The sequence below is a fragment of the Bos taurus genome, chromosome 22 (assembly GCF_002263795.3).
Source record: "Bos taurus isolate L1 Dominette 01449 registration number 42190680 breed Hereford chromosome 22, ARS-UCD2.0, whole genome shotgun sequence".
In the NCBI taxonomy this organism is placed as follows: domain Eukaryota; kingdom Metazoa; phylum Chordata; class Mammalia; order Artiodactyla; family Bovidae; genus Bos; species Bos taurus.
In genome coordinates this window covers 39,115,132-39,132,683 of record NC_037349.1, presented here as the reverse complement: position 1 = coordinate 39,132,683, position 17,552 = coordinate 39,115,132, and the positions used below count along the sequence as shown (strand labels likewise).

Here is a 17,552-nt window from a genome sequence, read left to right as displayed (position 1 = left end):
TGGGAAGCAAATGTTTATTTTATATAGGGCTATTGTTTTTGAGATCAGCACAAAAAGTGAGTCTGACAAATAGATTACAGTTGTTACATTTTTTTAGGAAGAGATAAAAAGTACTAGTTTAAGGTAAACTGTAATAAGTTTAAGATGCATATTATAGTCCCTGAAAGGATAATATAAGACATTATCACCAAAAAAAAAAGACAATAGAGAGTAACAATGGAATACTATGAAGTTCAAAAACACAGAATGTTGACAAAGGTCAGAGCGGTCGTGAGAGCACCTCTGTGGAGGCATGTACAAACCTCTGGGATGCTGGAAAATGTCTGTATTTTAATATAAGGGCGAGTTATACAGCAGTAAAAAATTAATTTGCCTCTACACTGAAGATTTGTGCATTTTGCTGTATGTAAGTTTTATTTCAACTAAGAAAATGATTACAATTTTGTAAAGTTTTAAACTAAGAGCTTAAGACAAGAGTCAGAAACTATGACCCACAGATATGGCCAGATACGGCCATCTGCATGTTTTTTGATGACTCACAAACTGAGAAGGGTTTCACATTTTATGATAGTTAGGGGGTAAAAAAATGAAGAGTATTTATAACATGTAAAAATTATGTTTTTCAGATTTGTGTAGGTAAGTACAGTTTTGTTGGAACAACAACAAGAAAGTTCTGCTGTTTACAGTATAATTTCTTTGCTTCTCAGCTAATACCACTCGAATATTCCAAGGGACCAGAATTGTCAAAACAGGAGTGGTAAGTAGAGAATGTAATTGCTTTGTCATGGCTGGTTGGTAATATGCATGCATTTAGAACTGTCACCGCAAGGTGGCAGTATGATGTTGTCAAACTGCTCAATGAGAATTAGTTAAAAAACTGAATAAATTACACACTCCATATAATTCAGTACAGTGCATTATTTTAAAAAGCTGTGCAACAGAGTTAAGCCAGCAGTGTTATACTGTATTGCTTTTGTCAAGATAAAAATTTTTAATGGTTTATAATTTGTGAGATCATAGGATGTAATAATGCAAAGGAGTAGGGACAGGCTAAGATTGAAAGGTTGTTATTTGACCAAAGTTATATGAATTTGCACATGTCTGGAGCCTCAGTATCTACGTTTTCTCCTTTCTAGTACAACTAATACTTGTAATAATAATTGCAGTGTTGGTACTAACAAATCCTACAATATATTAAGTTTTTCCTGGGTTTCAGGCAGAGTATTAGTTTATTTACCCCTCACGGCATCCCACAAGTTTGGTATTACTATGACTCCCATTTTATGGATGAAGAAGTGGAGGTTCAGTGAGTTAATGTGCCCAGCATCTCCCAGAGAGCAAGTGAGGTATCATGCTCAAGCCAGGCTGTCTGACTGCTCTGTCTCCAGTGCCTTCTCGGGGGTGGCACCTGGCATTTCATTCACCACCTTAATAACTCATCATTTGCTAACTTGATCATCATTTAAACTATAGACTTTTCAAACTGAAATTTGATGAGACAGTAGTGAAATCTAAGTGGTTCTGGCTGTATTACTTTTAACTACATAAATGATGGGATGGAATTCTGGATTCTTCATATGAGGTTTCAAGAACTAAAAATAAACGAATAAGTCAGAGCAGCACTTATTTTTGTAAGATACCATGTGCAAATACAGTCCCCCCATGAAGCCTGATTGAGTAGGATGGGAAGAATGAGCTGAGACTTGTTCCTAGTCAGCCGCACCTCTGCTGCTTAACCTCTCTGTGCCCCGTTTTCCTCACCTGTAAAGTGGGGTGATGTCCACGTGTGTCCCTGGGAGAGCCTGGGATGCCCAGGCACATAGTTGGAGCTTTTTAAATGGAACTCTTACTGTCATCTATACAAGCATGTATTTTGCTATGATTAAATCTGAAGAGTCTGAAATCAGATATGGCAGGTGTACAGCACCCGACCCAGGGATGTGGGTGTAAACCGGCTCCCAAGGCCTGCAGTGTAGAGCGCGGCCCGACTTCTGATCTGGCCACTGCAGACATGTAGCGGCCACTGTCCTCTGTCCATCCACTTCCTCACTTTAAGATGTGCGGCCGGATCCTGGAGCTTCTGTAGACCTCAGGGCTGCGAGTTGCCCACAGTGCCGCAGTGAATGCAAGAGCACCTGCCTCCTCCAGTGTCACCCAGCAACGCGTGACTGTCCAGTGTTGCCCGGGTATTGCTTATTTGATGTTTGCCTTTCAGACAGGGTTTCCCAGGTGGGCAGAGAACCCAGCAGCATGAATGCTGCTTACTTTTTTGCCACTTAGCCTCCTCCTCCTGAGCAATATCAGTGAAAAGTTGAAGTTGGGTTCAAGACATAGGTTACAAATTTTAAGTAATTATAAAAACATGAAGAGCGGTGATGGTCAGCCACAGATGGCCTGTTGTCAGCTTTGGCACCAGCCTTTGGGAGACTCTGAGAATAAAGGTGAAGATGAGTGGAAGCCTTTGGGGGGTCGCATCCAGGGCCTGGTTCCCAATCCCAGTGACTGACACTCTGCTTTCTCTTCCTCCCTCTCTTCCCCCCACCTCCCTGGGCAACCCCTTCAAGCCCACAGCATCGCCGGCCTCTTCAGCTGACATGGCCCCCATCAGCTCAGGCTCTTCCACCTGGACATCCTCCGGCATCCCCTTCTCCTTTGTCTCCATGGCGACTGGGATGGGCCCATCGTCCAGTGGCAGCCAGGCGACCGTGGCCTCCGTGGTCACCAGCACGCTCCTGGCCGGCCTGGGCTTCAGCGGCGGCGGCATCTCCTCCTTCCCCAGCACTGTGTGGCCCACGCGCCTGCCTACGGCCGCCTCGGCCAGCAAGCAGGCCGGCAGACCCGTCCTGGCCACGACCGAGGCCTTGGCCAGCCCGGGCGCCGACGGCGATTCAGCGCCCAGCAAGGACGGCGAGGGCGCGGAGGAGAGCGAAAAGGACGAGAAGAGCGAGAGCGAGGACGGCGAGCGGGAGCACGAGGAGGAAGGCGAGAAGGACTCCGAGAAGAAGGAGCGGAGTGGGGTGACCCACGCCCCGCGGGCGCGCAACCACACCCAGCCCACCGCTGCGCCCTCGGCCCCCGGCACCGTTGCCCAGGAGGGCGCGCATCAGACTACATCCGGGCGCGAGCGGGCCCGCACTGCCATCCCCACCGCCCGGCCCCAGGACGCCCTGGACCCCCTCTCGGTCACCCCCACCCAAGTGCCCCCCACAGTCACAGAGGAGCAGGACGAAGACAGTGATCCTGCGAGGCCCGAGATGCCATCCAGGAAGCCCGTGCCCCCAGGGGACCGGTTTCCCGAGGACAGCAGGTTCATCACTGTTAACCCAGGTAAGCGCCGCCCCTCCCCTGAGCCCTCAAGCTGGTGTGAACAGTCTTACCCTTGAAGAAATATTTGAGAGCAGAGAGGGAAGATCCAGAGAGTGCTTAGTATTCCTGGAATTGTGTGCGTGTGTGTGTCTCTTAATATTTTCTTCTGATAAAAATCACCTCTTCTATTAAAGTGGCTCGACTAAGTCTTGCCTTCATACTTGCTTCCTGGTAAAGTCGACTTGCTTAAGTAACTCCAGGCACTTCGGCCATACCGTGAAGTACATGATGGAAAAAGACATCCATCTTGAGAAATGTATTCTTTCCGATTTCTTTGCTTAGGCTCTTACGCAGCCCCTGTGTTTCTGGGCTGCCTGATCGGTGCCAGTCGCTTGCCGGGGTGCTGACTGAGGTGAGCATGATGCCTGCGGCTTGAAGCTCACAGGGGAAAAGAGGAGCCCGAACCAGGGAAGTTAGGAAATAGAGAGGTTGGAAAGCAAGCAAGCAGATCCATGGGCAAGCCAGAAACCTAGCTAACAGTTGGTGGAGACTGTGAACGATCACAGTGAAGGAAAGAAATAGGGTGGTGTCAAAGAAAAGAATCAGGAAGAGGGCAAGGAGCTATTTTAACCACCAACGGCCACTCGGGGGAAGTGACTTTATATTAAAACTACAGGGGTGAGAACCTCCAGCGTGGGGAGAACTGGGATTCGCTCATCCCAGCTTGTGAAATAGTGCCCCATTTGCTCGGAATTGTGCGTTTTATGGATGATGACTCCAGGGCACAGCTGGTCTGCCCTCCTCGGGGAGGACATGATCCCCATCAGCCTGGCCAGGGGTGATTTTGTGGTTCTGTCCTATGCTCACATCTTATTGAAACATCCTGGTAGTTTTTACAAGGGAGTCCTGAACATGAGGGGTTGTTATTGTTGTGGGGGTTTTCTTAATAAGAAAGTCTCTCTTTTGCCAGACTACAAGATGTTTAGTAACAATTTTTTTTCTTTCTTTTTTTTTTTTTTGCGTCTAAGCTGTTGTGGAGTTATAAGAGTGCAAAAAAAAAAAGCAACTGGTAAATATTTATTTGCTTTTGCACTTGTAAACATTAAAATTCATCTAAAGCTGAGACCTCGTATGTTAAGATACAACTTAGAATAAATTTTCATGTTTTGAATTACGTTCCTCCTTAAAGATGGTATGGACTCATGTTTTGAAGTGTGGGTCTGCTGCGGGTGCTGCTCACTTTGTCCCAGTTTTAGGGGAAGGTGCAGAGTGGCCCTCTAAGAATCAAGGAAAGGAAATACCAAGCCACTTGGGAAGCTGTTTGCAGCTCTTCCTGCAGGAGCAGTGACATTCCCTACAGGAATTGATGTGGAAAAGTTGGATTTCTTGCATTTGGAGATATTAAAAGAGATACTTGTGAGGTGCCCACTTAATACCAGGCACTGGACTAGGCGTTGGGAATAGACTCTAGATCTAGTCAGGCTTGTGTTCTCCTGAGGTTTATGTTCTAATGGAAAAGCTTGAGAGTGTTCCAGTAAATGAATACATTGCCATCAAGTGCTGGAGTTGGGGTCAGGGACAGTTTTCATCCAGTGGTCAAGGGAACGGCATTTGAGTGGAGACCCCGGTAGTGAGAAGCTAGCTAGGCAGTGACTCATGGAAGAACATTCTGGGCTATAGGAGCAGCAGGTCCAGAGATCCTAAAGTGGGGGCTAATTTGGATCAGTCAGGGAGCCATCAGAGGGCCAGCATGTCTGGACCCCCGAGATCAGGGATGCAGGATGAGTTAGAGCAGAGCTCAATTCAGAAAGGGGCTTGTCAGCCATGCTGAGGCTTGGGTTCTAAGCAGTGTGAAAAACCAGTGGTGGATTTCCCCAGCAGAGTTACTCATCTGATGAACTTTTCCAGAAAGTCATTTCAGCCTCTCTGTGGACGTTTAGGGAGGCAGGAATGGACACAGGAAGTTGAGTTAGGAGGTGAGGACTGAGGCAGCTTGGACCGGTGTGGTTTCTCCACAGACAGGCAGTGGACCTGGAATTGATTTTCAGGCTTGAACAGTTACGCTTGCAGGCTAGGGGCTCTGGCAAAGTAGCCTTCCGAGCTGGCTCCTCTTAAACATTTCTTTGTCCACACTCCTGAAAAGCTCTCCAAGAGAAGAGCTTGAAGCTTTGGCAGTTTGAGAGACTGGTGCGGGTGGGGGCCTGGGATTCAGTCCAGGTGAGCGGAAATGAGTCCTTGCAGTGGCAGTCAAGTTGCTGGTTCCAGGGAGAGGGGAGCAGAAACAATCGGTAAAACCTGTGGAGGTTTCTGCCTTCAGACGCAGAACCTGTGAGTCTCCAGCTTCAACCCTGCACGCATCTGAGTGTCCACGATCTTGGCAGAGTAGCTTGTGGAGTCAGATCCTCCTAGGAGGCTCTGCCCTTTATTCTCACAGGGTCTTCAGGCCAGTCTTTTGCTCAGCATCCTCACCTGTAAGGTGGGCATAACTAGAGCCCTTAGTGCAGATAAACGGAGCCACCCTTCTTGTCAGTGACACGGGAAGAGGAGCTTCACGCAGCCTGAGATCCACAGGACAGCAAGAGCGACTATGAGGCAGCCCCTTGCAGGTCTCCAGCAGTCATCCTGAAACTTTGAAGAGCAGGCGGAGACTGTGGTCCCCAATGAGCTGGCACTAGAAACAATCTCCAGAAACTCCAGTCTGCCCCCAACACTGGTAAAGCAGAGCTTCTACCTTTCCACCTTCATCTCAATGGGAGCGTCCACTTCTTCCCAAAGTCAGAGGGATCTTCCTTTAGAATTTCAGGTAGTTCCAATTTGAGAGTGGTGGTGGGGCTTGATTAAGCCAGAGATGAGCAAACTTTTTCTGCAGACAGCCAGAGAGCAAACATTTCCAGCTTTGTGGACTGTAAGTCTTTGTTGCAACTATACCTCTTTGCAAGGTGGCATGTAAGCAGCCTGAAAGACCCCACAAATGGGCGGACGTGATTTGAGTTCTGGTAAAACTCAGTTTTCAAAAACAGGCAGTGGGCATGATTTGATCAGCAGGCTATCATTTGTTGACCCCTGTGGCTTTACACAGAAATGTGTGTGTGTGTTGCTCAGTCATGTCTGACTCTCTGCGACCCCATGGACTGCAGCACACCAGGCCTCCCTGTCCCTCACTGTCTCCCGGAATTAGCCCATTGCCCATTTGTCGGTCACGTCCATTGAATCGGTGATGCTGTCCAGCCACCTCATCCTCCACCACCCTCTTCCCCTTGTGCCTTCCGATACTTTGGCCACCTGATGGCCAGCTGACTCATTGGAAAAGACCTTGATGCTAGGCAAGATTGAAGGCAAATGCATGTGTGCCCGTTGGTTAATAAAAGATATGAGTAACTTGAGGGTAAAACCCCATGTTGTGCATGACCCCTGAGGTCTCACTTTGCCTCGATCCATCTTGCCCATTTCTCCATCTGCCTCCTCCAGCTTGGTGTTTATTTTTTTAAACGAAATCCCCATCATTTTAATGTTATTGGCGACTTCTTTTAAAGACTCTGGATGTACATTTGTGTAAATCTGTTCCACATTTATTTTTTCTTCGTGTTAAAAACAATTCTTCCAGTCGATATTTAGTCTCTTCAAAAAAAGCATTAACGTTAAACAAATTGTGTTATTTTTTTACCAGCATCTCCAAAAGGCTTATTTAAATCCCCTTGATGTTTGATAACATCTTTTCAAAAAATCCTATGAATAGTATCTTCAGTATTAACTTGCAGGGAAGAACAGAGAACGATTCTCTAGAAGAAAGGGGCCAGTTCAGACACATACAGGAATCAGGCAGGTAACAGCCAGGGTCCCTCCCTCAGCAGCCACAGCCCAGATGTGGTGAAGACACCCCCAGAGGCCAGTTGATGCAATACAGTGTTCTTGGAGTACGCAGCATGCCCCAGCAGTAGCATCTCAGGGTGGGCACAGTCTACAAACTCATCATTTAATGCTGGGGTTTTCCCTTTTTTTTCCTCATACCTGGGAAACTCCTTTTTCAGACTGCATCTTGCTCAGAGCCCCATTATGTAAACACTCATTCACTGAAAGCTGGCTGAGTGCCTCCTCCAGTTCAGGGGTCGGGAGAGTACAGTCTCCAGACCAGATCTTGCCTTTGACTGACTTTGGTCCTAACCCTGAGCTAGGAATGGGCTTCCCTGGTGGTCCAGTGATAAAGAATCTGCCTGTAATGCAGGAGACTGAGGTTCGATCTGTGGATCGGGAAGATTCCCTGGAGGAGGGCATGGCAACCCACTCCAGTATTCTTGCTTGGAGAATTCCGTGGGCAGAGGGACCTGGCAGGCTACAGTCCATGGGATCACAGAGAATCAAAAGGACATGACTGAAGCAGCTGAGCACACACGTAAATCTGCAGTAGACTCAGTGAGCCAGAGACTTGGGGCTGCTCTCCTGCTCTGACTCACAGTCGAGGGTGCTAAGATCCAGTCACCTCTCTCCCTTGGGCAAATCTTGAGTACCTCTTGGGAACACTTACACTCTAAGGAAACCCAGCTTGAAAATCTTTAGAAACAATTGCATCGCTGCTTAATATTTGTTCCATGCTGGTGATGTGTGCGCTAAAAGCCAAAATGTGATGTCACTTATTCTACACAACCCCAGGGGGCCTCTGCTGTCTTTGTGGCCCTTAAACCAGTGGGAAAACTGAGGCGTGCATGCTGAGTTGCTTCAGTTGTATCCAACTCCTTGCAACCCTATGGACTGTAGCCCACTAGGCTTCTCTGTCCATTCTCCAGGCAAGAAGACTGGAGCGGATTGCCATTCCCTCCCCTAGGGGATCTTCCCAACCCAGAGATTGAACTGGTGTCTGTTAAATCTCCTGCATTGGCAGGCAGGTTCTCTCCCACTAGCATCACCTGGGAGCCTGAGGAAACCAAGGCTCAAAGGTTAAGGAATTTGCCTGAGCAAGGCATGGCGAGACGGGGGGTCAGACACAGGCCCTGAACCCACCTGGTGCTGCTGGCTTCCTGCCCTTGGGGCTTATTCGCCAAGTGGGCAAATAATTCAAATGAATTATTAATTATTAAGTGAATATTTGAATGTGTCCTTGTAAAAAGAAACCATTTTTTCACTTTTGGCACAGACTCTCAAGGTCACCTAGAGATGAGCGTGTTCCCTTTCCTCACAGGGATATTTGGCAATATCTGGAAACGTTTTCGGTTATCATGACTGAAGCAGGATCTGCTCCTAACATGTAATGGGAAGAGACCAAGGATACTGCTGAACATCCCAAGACACAGACCAGTCCCACAACAAAGAATTTCTTAGTCCAAAATGTCCATAATGCCATGGTGGAGAAACTCAGATTTATAGGTTAACATAAAGTTCCTTTTCAAAGATGTTTACTTGGGAGGAAAAAATAGGAGGTAATTTAAGGTCAGAAATAAGTAGCAATACAGGCTCATGAATACAGAGCAGACGTCATGACTGAAATTCAGCTGGGATTTATGGGGGGAGATGCTTCATGCTTTGTTTGGTTGGCTTTTTGGCTCTGCTGGGTCTTAGCTGCAATGCGTGGGATATGCAACCTTCCTTGTGGCGTGCAGAATGTTCAGTTGTGGCTTGCGAACTCTTGCTCGTGGCATGTGGGATCTAGTTCCCTGACCAGGGGGTCGAACCTGGGCCCCCTGCACAGGTGCACAGAGTCCTAGCCACTGGCCCACCAGGGAAGTCCCTGCATGCTTTATTTAAAGTAATCAGACCAGGATCTTGTACGGACTGTCGTCGCAGTTTCCAGCCTTCCTGGTTTTGTTGCTCAGGCTCCTTTTGTGGGGAGAACTCTTCTACGTCATATGGCTTGCCCCGGCTCCTGACTGATTTTCCCACAAGTGTTGAGAAGAACTAGCTTGGGTGCCCTGAAGGCACCAGTGTGGTTTAGTTTCCTCCTAGAAAGTGTCTGGGTCCTTGGAAGTTTCTGTCTCTCACTCAGTGATCCCGAGACTAGGACAGATTGTATACCTCTTGATGTAGGAAACCAGACCTCACCAAGAACAAGCAGATTTTCACAGAGGCTGGAGCAAAGGATCCGGGTGTAAGGGGCTGTGTGTCTGGCATGAGTCCTGGTTAATGGCAGAGACACATGATGTTGCAGTGAAGCGTCTATGGTGGTGATTTCCAGTAGGTTGGGACCCAGGACCTGCTGTGTTTATGGAACTTGAATTAAATTGGGATTTACCAAGTGCCTTCAGTGTTCAACACCTTATTGAAATACAGGTGACACTTGCATTGTTTTGAGTCTGAGCTCTGTGAGAAATGGTAAGGGGGCTTATTGATGGCAATTCCTAGTCGTGATGTAAATGGAGAGACATGATGGATGCTGTAAATCGAGCTCAGACATGGTCATGGGAACATGAAACCCATGTCCCGTTGCAGGAGAGTATATGTAGTTGTGACTCAAAGTCATGTCTCTTCAACAGCAGTTTAGCTAATGCCAGGGCTTCAGAAAATAAAGACGAGTTTTGTGGCCCTATAAAAAAGCAGCTTTCTTTTTACTTTACAACTGTTAGGGGTGCTAGCGCAAAACTCGAAAAACAAAATAGAAAACAACAAGTGTTGTTGAAGATGTGGCAAAACGAAGACTTTTGTGCCCTGTTGAGGGGAATGTAAAATGGTGTAGCCACTTAGGAAACAGTATGGAAGTTCTTAATAAAATTAAACATAGAATTGCCGTATGATCCAGGAATCCTATTCCTGGGTATTTACCCAAAAGGATTGAGAGTTGGGTCTTGAAGAGAGATTTGAACTGTCATGTTCCTAGCAGTGTTATTTATAGTGGCCAAGTTTCCAAGGAATGGAAACAAGCCACATGTCCGATGACTGATGAATAGATAAACAAAATGTGGTATATTCAGAGTGGAATGTCATTCAGCTTTAAAAAGGAAGGAAACCCTGTCACAGGGCTACAACATAGATGAACCTTGAGCCAGTCACAAAACACACACACGTGCACGTGCACACACACACACGCACACACACGAGGCCACTTACATGAGTTACCTAGAGTAGTTAGGTCATACAGAAAGTTGAATGGTGAATGGTGGTTGCCAGGGGCTGGGGCTGATGGGAATTGTCATTTCATTGGTACAGAGTTGCAATTTTATAGATGAAAAATAGATTCTTTGAAATCACTTGAGCAACACTGTGATATGGTTAACCCTACTGAGCTGTACTCCTGGAGATGGTAAAGATGGTAACTTTTATGTGTGTTTTAACACTATTTTTTTTTTTTAAGTAGCACCGTAATTCATAGCTGCAGCTGGTTTTGAAGGAGTGGCATTATCCAAACAAACACAGTCTAGTTTTTTGTGACTTAAACCCAGCTATAGATTTTGAGTGTGCAGGTTGTCCTGCTCTCAATCTCCCTTGAAATGTGACCAAATCCACCTTTCCCCAGCCCCTGAGAGTGGCCTGTCGGGATCCAAGCCCCTTTCAGTATTGACCACATAGAGGTTCTTGTCCCGAAGCAGAAGTTGAGCCCTTCCTGCAGGGTAGGAGGCGTCTCCTACGGGTCCATCTGATATTTCCCTGCCTGTAGCATTTATAGTACATTGTACTCCGTTTTTATTTGCTTCTACTGGGATGAGAGCCAAGCCAGTAAAAGGCAAACAGCATTAATTCAGTGATGACATATGCCACTGAAAACTGTTTTTCTTTTCTTTTTTTTTTTTTTTTTTTTGAGAAAGCAGAATGGAAGCAGTTTATTCAGATTCTTGTGGATGCTGAAATAAAAGAGGAAGATGATCTGTGGGGAGGTCATTCACCCTCCCCCGCCCTCCACACACAAATGCTCAACAAAGATTATATATTAGCATTTTGCTCTATGTTTCCACTGGAAGATGTTTCTGAAACTAAATCATTCTCTGAGTCCCAGGCCTGCCTGGCCTGACATCTTCTGACCCTCCTAGCAGCCCCTTATCTGCACATCACATCCATGGGAGGAGAAGGGGGCATAAGTCAATACCCGCTTCCCATTTTTATCCTTTTACACAGAACAGCAAGACGCAGCCCTGGAAAGAGTATGAAAGGGTTCTAGGTTCACAAAGGGGAATGGCCCATGCTGTAAAGATGGAGCAACAATCTGACTCACTTCTCATTGGTTGAAAACTAAAATCACTTTCAGGATAAAAGCTGAATTGGGAAAGCTGCCTGGTACAGCCTCTCTCTTGAGTCAAGTTGATGTTTTCAGAATCCTGGTCAGGAGTTTTGTTAAACCATGCTTTTTGCTTTTGATGATAAGGCTTTTACAAAAGCATTATCATGAGATAAGGTGTGCATGCGTGTGCATTCCTGCTGCTTCCTTGCGTCAGAGTGCCATATTGCAGATTGGAATTTGACTGGCCAGAGGGAGCTGGCCACTGGACCCAGGGATAAAGAAAGCAGGTCTTATGTTGTGTTAGGGAGTGGTGAGGACTGTGGCAAACGAGTGAGCCATAGCTTGTCTTAGAGAGTATGCGCCTTGCTTCCAGCTGATGTTTGCCATCTGGAAATTCAGATCTGTGATATGGGAGATTTTGGATAGTTTTTTTGTTTGTTTGTTTTTTTAATTTTTGATTTTGATTTTTTGCTGAACTCTATTGTTTATGAAATCTTGGCACCTACCTCTCAATTTAATTAATAATTCCCAGGGGAAGGGGTGCTAACCCACACATCTTTGGGCTGCCAGTTCACACTGCCCATGGCAGGCAGGAATGGCTGGGCTGGTCCTGCTAGTAAGACCAAAGCAACTGGACAGATCAGAGATGGGGGCAAGAAGGTGCCATGTTAACCCAGCAATCCTGCACTTGTCCTGGTGTCAGGGTTCAGGCATCACAAAGAGAGGCAGACTCTCCTGGAGCTGGGCAGCCGGGCTCTGCTAGACCGTTCAGGAGGTAGCTGGGTTACAAGTGAGGCTCTAAATACAAGTGAGCTGCTCCTAACTGTTCACCCACTCAGTCATGTCTGACTCTTTGCAACTTCATAGACTACAGCATGCCAGACCTCCCTCTCCTTCATTGTCTCCCAGAGTTTGCTCAAATTCATGTCCATTGAGTTGGTGATGCCATCCAACCATCTCATCTTGTATCGTTCCCTTCTCCTCCTGCCTTTGATCTTTCCCAGCATCAGGGTACTTTCTACTCCTAACAGTTGGGAGCATCTAATTTTATCAAAGTCAGCAGTGTCGCCTGGTTGAAAGGAAGAGAAGAACCACTGTTCTCTGGACGCAGGTACTGGGCTGAATGCTTGGCTGCTCAGAGCCGTCTTTCTGAGGATGCAACCTTTGCAGTCACACAGCCCTGTGCTCAGAAGGCCCTGTGTTTACATTTATGTTCTGCTGTCACCTCTTGAAACTCTTCAGTAATTTTGAAAAAGAGGCCCCATGATTTCCTTTTGCATCTAGCATAGTCTGCTTTGCATAGGTTATTTTATTTAATTCCCCTAAGTCCCTCCAGAGGTGAGTGTTGTCCTCTTGTTTCCCCTTGATAGAGGAGCGACCAGAGGCTCAGAGACAGTCACTTACCCAAAGTCACAGAGTGAAAAAGGCATGAGGCAGGATTTGTAGTCAGAATTTGCAATCCTGGAGGGCAGGACCTTGGTTTCTCTGAAAAGTCAGTAGTATGGTCTAGTGTTTGGGGCCTTGGCGTGGGGAAGATTGTTGGGAGATGGTCTAGTGTTTGGGGCCTTGGCGTGGGGAAGATTGTTGGGAGACCGAGGGTAGGGGAGGAAGTGTAGACCCAGCTCAGGTGGCAGGTTATGTGTTCCGAGTTAGTTTCTAGTAGTTGTGTGATGGCACTTTCTCCTTTGAGGGCCTGCTGGGCCATACCTTGAGTCAGGCAACAGGACAAGTGTTTCTTCCTAAAGCATGGCAAGAAGCTCTAGTCTTAGGACAGACTTTGAAGTTCTGGCTCTTCTCTGGTGGTCACCTCACAGGCTGCCCCCACTGCCAATGCCCCCAGAACCCACCCGAGGTTCTTGTGATTGCCATGCGTGCCCTCGTATATTACAGGGGATTCAGATTCTGCAGACACCTGACGAGTGCTCTGCATCTGCCTGGTGCTATGCTAGGGTGCTGAAGAGGGAGAGGGTGGTGGTGGTGATGATGGTCGCCACAGTTGATAATGTTAAGTAGGTGCTTATGGGTGCCAGGCAGCACGCTAAGGGTTTTATCAAATTAGCTCATGTAATTGTCACACCCCCCTCCCACCCCATTGTAGTGGGAAGTATCATTATTTCCACTTACAGATGGCAAAACTGATGCCCAAAGAGCTTAAGTAACTCCCCAAGTGTTGCATGACTAGGAAGAGACAGAGCTTTATTACTGTTCTATACGGAGACCATCGGCCTGCTCTGCGGGACCTTACAGTAAGAAATGAGAGCGCTTGAACTTACATGTGCCGTAAGAAAAGTGCATGATGACAATCACCATAGCGAAGATTAGAGGATTTATTTAGTTTTTGCTCAATGCCAGGCACACCTCTAAGCACTCTGCTTGTGTCTTGAGTTTTCCCGCCACATCAGGGAAATAGGTTCTTGTCTCCCCATTTTATAGATGAAGAACTCCAGGCCCCAAGTGATGCCAGTTATCAATTACAGGTCATGTAGAAAGTGGCAGAGCCAGGGTTCAAACCTGTAATCTCTTCTGCACCTTCCAGAGAGCACAGACCGAGGGTTTCGGGAGGCTTCACAGAGGAGGTGATCCCTGCACCTGAGCCAGGACTGAGGGATCAGGAGGAGCTTCCAGGGATAGGATGGAGCAGTGCTCCCGGACAGTGAGCTCAGCAGGGTCAGAGGTTGAAAGGTGGGATCATGGCCCAGCTGGTCACTGGATGGGTGGATGTGGCTGGATCCCATTGCAGCAGAGATGAGTAGCAGGAGACGATGGGGTGGGGGAGGCCACTCATGGAGGACCATGCTGTCACCAGGGGCAGGGCGGGATTCCTCAGGAGGAGATGCGCATGACTGAGTGGCCATGGAGTGACATTCCAGGCTCCTGGTACCATGAAGACAAAGCGGGACTCTGAGTTTTAACATGCAGTCAGCTTTGTTGTGCCCAAGTGGAAATCCAGCCGCACTCCTATTTTTGCCTGGCTTTTACGTAAATGACCTAGGCAGATCCCGCTGCCTGTCGTTAGTCCAGGCAGAGACCAAACTGCTGTCAAAATAATCCTTAGATTTTTCTCTTTCACTGCCAGCTGTTGCTGGTCTGAGTTCTCTTCCACAAATGCCACCATTCAAGGGGCTGTCTTGAAAGGGACTTCAGATAAGTTTACTCCTTCAACCTCTCAAAAAAAAAAAAGTGCTCACACAGGCGTGATGAAATGTTAGAAACAGCTCAGTTGTGAAATCTGAGGGAGTTTGGGGTGAGGGTCATTCTCAGTGGTTTGAGGATGAGCAGGATGTGAACTTTGCCTTCTGCCTCCTCCCCGCCCCTGCCTAACCATGCAGTGGCCCAGACAGGAAGCCTCTTCTGTGAGAAGGAAAGGAAGGAAATAAGACACTGGGTATGCCCGGGCTTCCCGGGGTGGAAAGTGAGTTCCCTGGTTGTAAGGCGTTTATGTCAGCCCTCCTGCCATATTTTCCATTAAGGGCACCATCCTGGCTTTGAGAGTCTGCACCACCAGCCACATAATTACCTGGCTGGGCTGCCGCCTGCTGGAGCCCTGCAAAATTCTCATTTGCAACTCGGATTCTTTCTGCAGCCGGTGACCAGAGCTTTGCAAAGAAAGCATGGTATAGAAGGAGAGATTGTACATCTGACACTTGTCTGCCTCAGCTTACAATCTTGCAGGACATGTCCTGTGGCCTAAAACCGGTTCCCTTAATCCAGCCTACAAACCCTGGCTGATGGGGCCTCCAACTCCATTTTGGACCCCCACTTCATCCTCATACCCCCTCTACTTCAGTTCTCTCTCTCCAGAACACATCCATGCTTGCCTTTGACCTGGCTAACTCGCCTTCATCCTTCAGCTGCCATCTAAACATCAGAAAGCCCCCCCCAGAATCCCTGGGCTGAGACCACTGTTCCCCTGGACCCCGTGTGCTGCCGTGGCATCACTTTCATTTATTCCAATTGCTTGTTCATGCATCTGCTCCTCTCCCTTTAAATTCCCACCCCACAGACACAGAGTTGTTCCCGTCTGACGTCTTCTTGCCTCCACATCCCGTCTCAGCATGCCTGGCACGCAGTCGGGACTTGTCAGGTAGATGCTAACAGAAGCCTCTGGGACATGGTATCACGAGAAATGGGCTAGCATGGTTAGGGAGGCTCTTTATAAACCTCCTGTGCCCTGCTGAGGTTTTTCATCAGTGTGTGTGCCTCTGTCTCGTCACCTGTGAGCTGGGCATGCATCTGGTTCCGCCTGTGCATGAAACAGAGGAGGGGATCAGGGTCAACTGCATTTGAGGAAACCCAGTAAAAAGGCTGTAACCCATTTCTTCCTCACTCCAGGTCTTGCCTCTTTAATAATCTGCTCCCAGGGCCAATTATCTCTTTCCTGCTCAGCCCACCTCCTCTCTCCTGGAAACCCAGCCTGATTAGCCCTTCACGTAGTCCATCCAGCTCGGGTGCTCGGGGCTGGCTGAACGCTGGCCTCATTTCTGCAGAGCAGGAGGAATCCTCGCTGAGCCCTACAGCCAGTGGTGGAGGTGTCTGTGGGCTTCTCCCTGCCATCAGGGAACCTTTGCTTTCTCACCACGTGCTTCTCCTGACCGTCTCTGTGCTCCTGGGCTCTTCCCAACCCCACGCCGCCCTCAGCTTCCTGTGGACCACCTGGAGATTTCCAGGCATCGACCCCACTATTCATAGACTAGGTTCTCACCTGAGTCTGCTGGGAACTTGTGAAGATCCTTGGGACCTGAGAGAGAGGAGGAGGAGCTGCTGGGGTAAGAGGTGCTAGCCGACCCGAGAGAATCCTCGACTGTTCCGCAAGCTTCCCCTCTTAACCCCCAGGCTGGCTACTGTTGAGTGGCCGATGTGTGCTGGGAGCAGAGAGAGATGTGGCTGCCTCTCTGAGAGCCTTTAGAAGGATGGGGTGAGGGGGCAGGCGGGAAATGGGATCAAAGGAAAAGCTTTTGAACCAGATTTGAGGGAAAATGGGTTCTCTGGGGATCTGGGTGGTGGGAGCTGATGGGCGGAGGAATCTGGGTACTTCTGCAGGGGTGTGCTTGAGTCCTGCTCCTTCCCCTTGGCCGGGAGACCGGGGGATCCACTCGTGGACAGTTGTCCCACCAGGACTGTTAGGGAGGGTGGTTTCCCACAGCAGGACTAGAGGAGGGGGTAATGGATACTGCTGCTGCTGCTGCTAAGTCGCTTCAGTCGTGTCTGACTCTGTACGAAGAAATATACACCCGATCAGTCACAGACAGTTGTCTTAGTAAAACCCATCTTTCCCTCCCTCCCTCCTGCCCTGGCAAACCTGCCAGGCTCCCCTGTCCATTTTCCAGAAGCGGGCTCCGAGCTCCTTTCAGACCCGAGCACATTTCTTCAGTATATCCAGAGGCCACTCAGGGTCAGTAGTGTTCTCAGAACGAGGCTGGGTCTCTGGCATCAGCTCAAGTCTTTTCAAAAACATCTTGATCTCTTATCTTCAAACCCATCCCACTGGTGACTACGGGGTGCAGCCTGCAGAACAGGCCCCGCTTGGCTTGGGACTCCCCAGGAAACGGCGAGGACAGTGGTTTGCCCCTCATCACCGGGCAGCCCCGTTCTCCAGAAACCACCCAAAAGTGGGGCAGAGTTCTCTGGCACACTCAGGCTCCCCTGGCTCCTGCGCTCGGCTCGCCTCTGCCCTCTAACTGGCACGGTTTCTCTTTGCAGCAGAGAAGAACACCTCTGGGATGATAAGCCGGCCTTCCCCAGGGAGGATGGAGTGGATCATCCCTCTGATTGTGGTGTCAGCCTTGACCTTCGTGTGCCTCATCCTTCTCATTGCTGTGCTCGTTTACTGGAGGTGAGTCGCCAGGCAGCCCTGGCGTGCAGCTCGGGTTCCATTGTCAGCACGTGCCCAGTAAAGGGGGCTTACGCAAGGGGAGGGCACGCCCACGGCCTCTTCACTTAGAAAGGTAAGGTGGCTGCGGTACTTCTTGTGTTACCATCTGGGAGACCCGCTTTATCTGCAAGCAACTGGAGATACAGAGCCACTGTTGACATTAAAGCACCCATGATGAGCTCCTAGAATTCAGTGCCAGAGAGGCTTTTGCTCAAAAATCAGGGAGATGGCGAGTTC

At 48.5% G+C, this 17,552-nt stretch overlaps 1 protein-coding gene across 4 annotated transcripts in view; it reads left to right on the top strand.

Annotated features, from left to right (window-relative positions):
* Positions 1 to 17,552, top strand: part of PTPRG (protein tyrosine phosphatase receptor type G) — a 774,504-nt gene that overhangs the window by 666,554 nt on the left and 90,398 nt on the right. For 2 of the 4 annotated variants that reach the window (XM_024982946.2, XM_024982944.2), the window contains exons 11-13: positions 708 to 757; positions 2,565 to 3,327; positions 17,144 to 17,276. In XM_024982946.2, the coding sequence (XP_024838714.1) occupies positions 708 to 757; positions 2,565 to 3,327; positions 17,144 to 17,276 (946 nt within the window). 4 annotated transcript variants of the gene reach the window in all.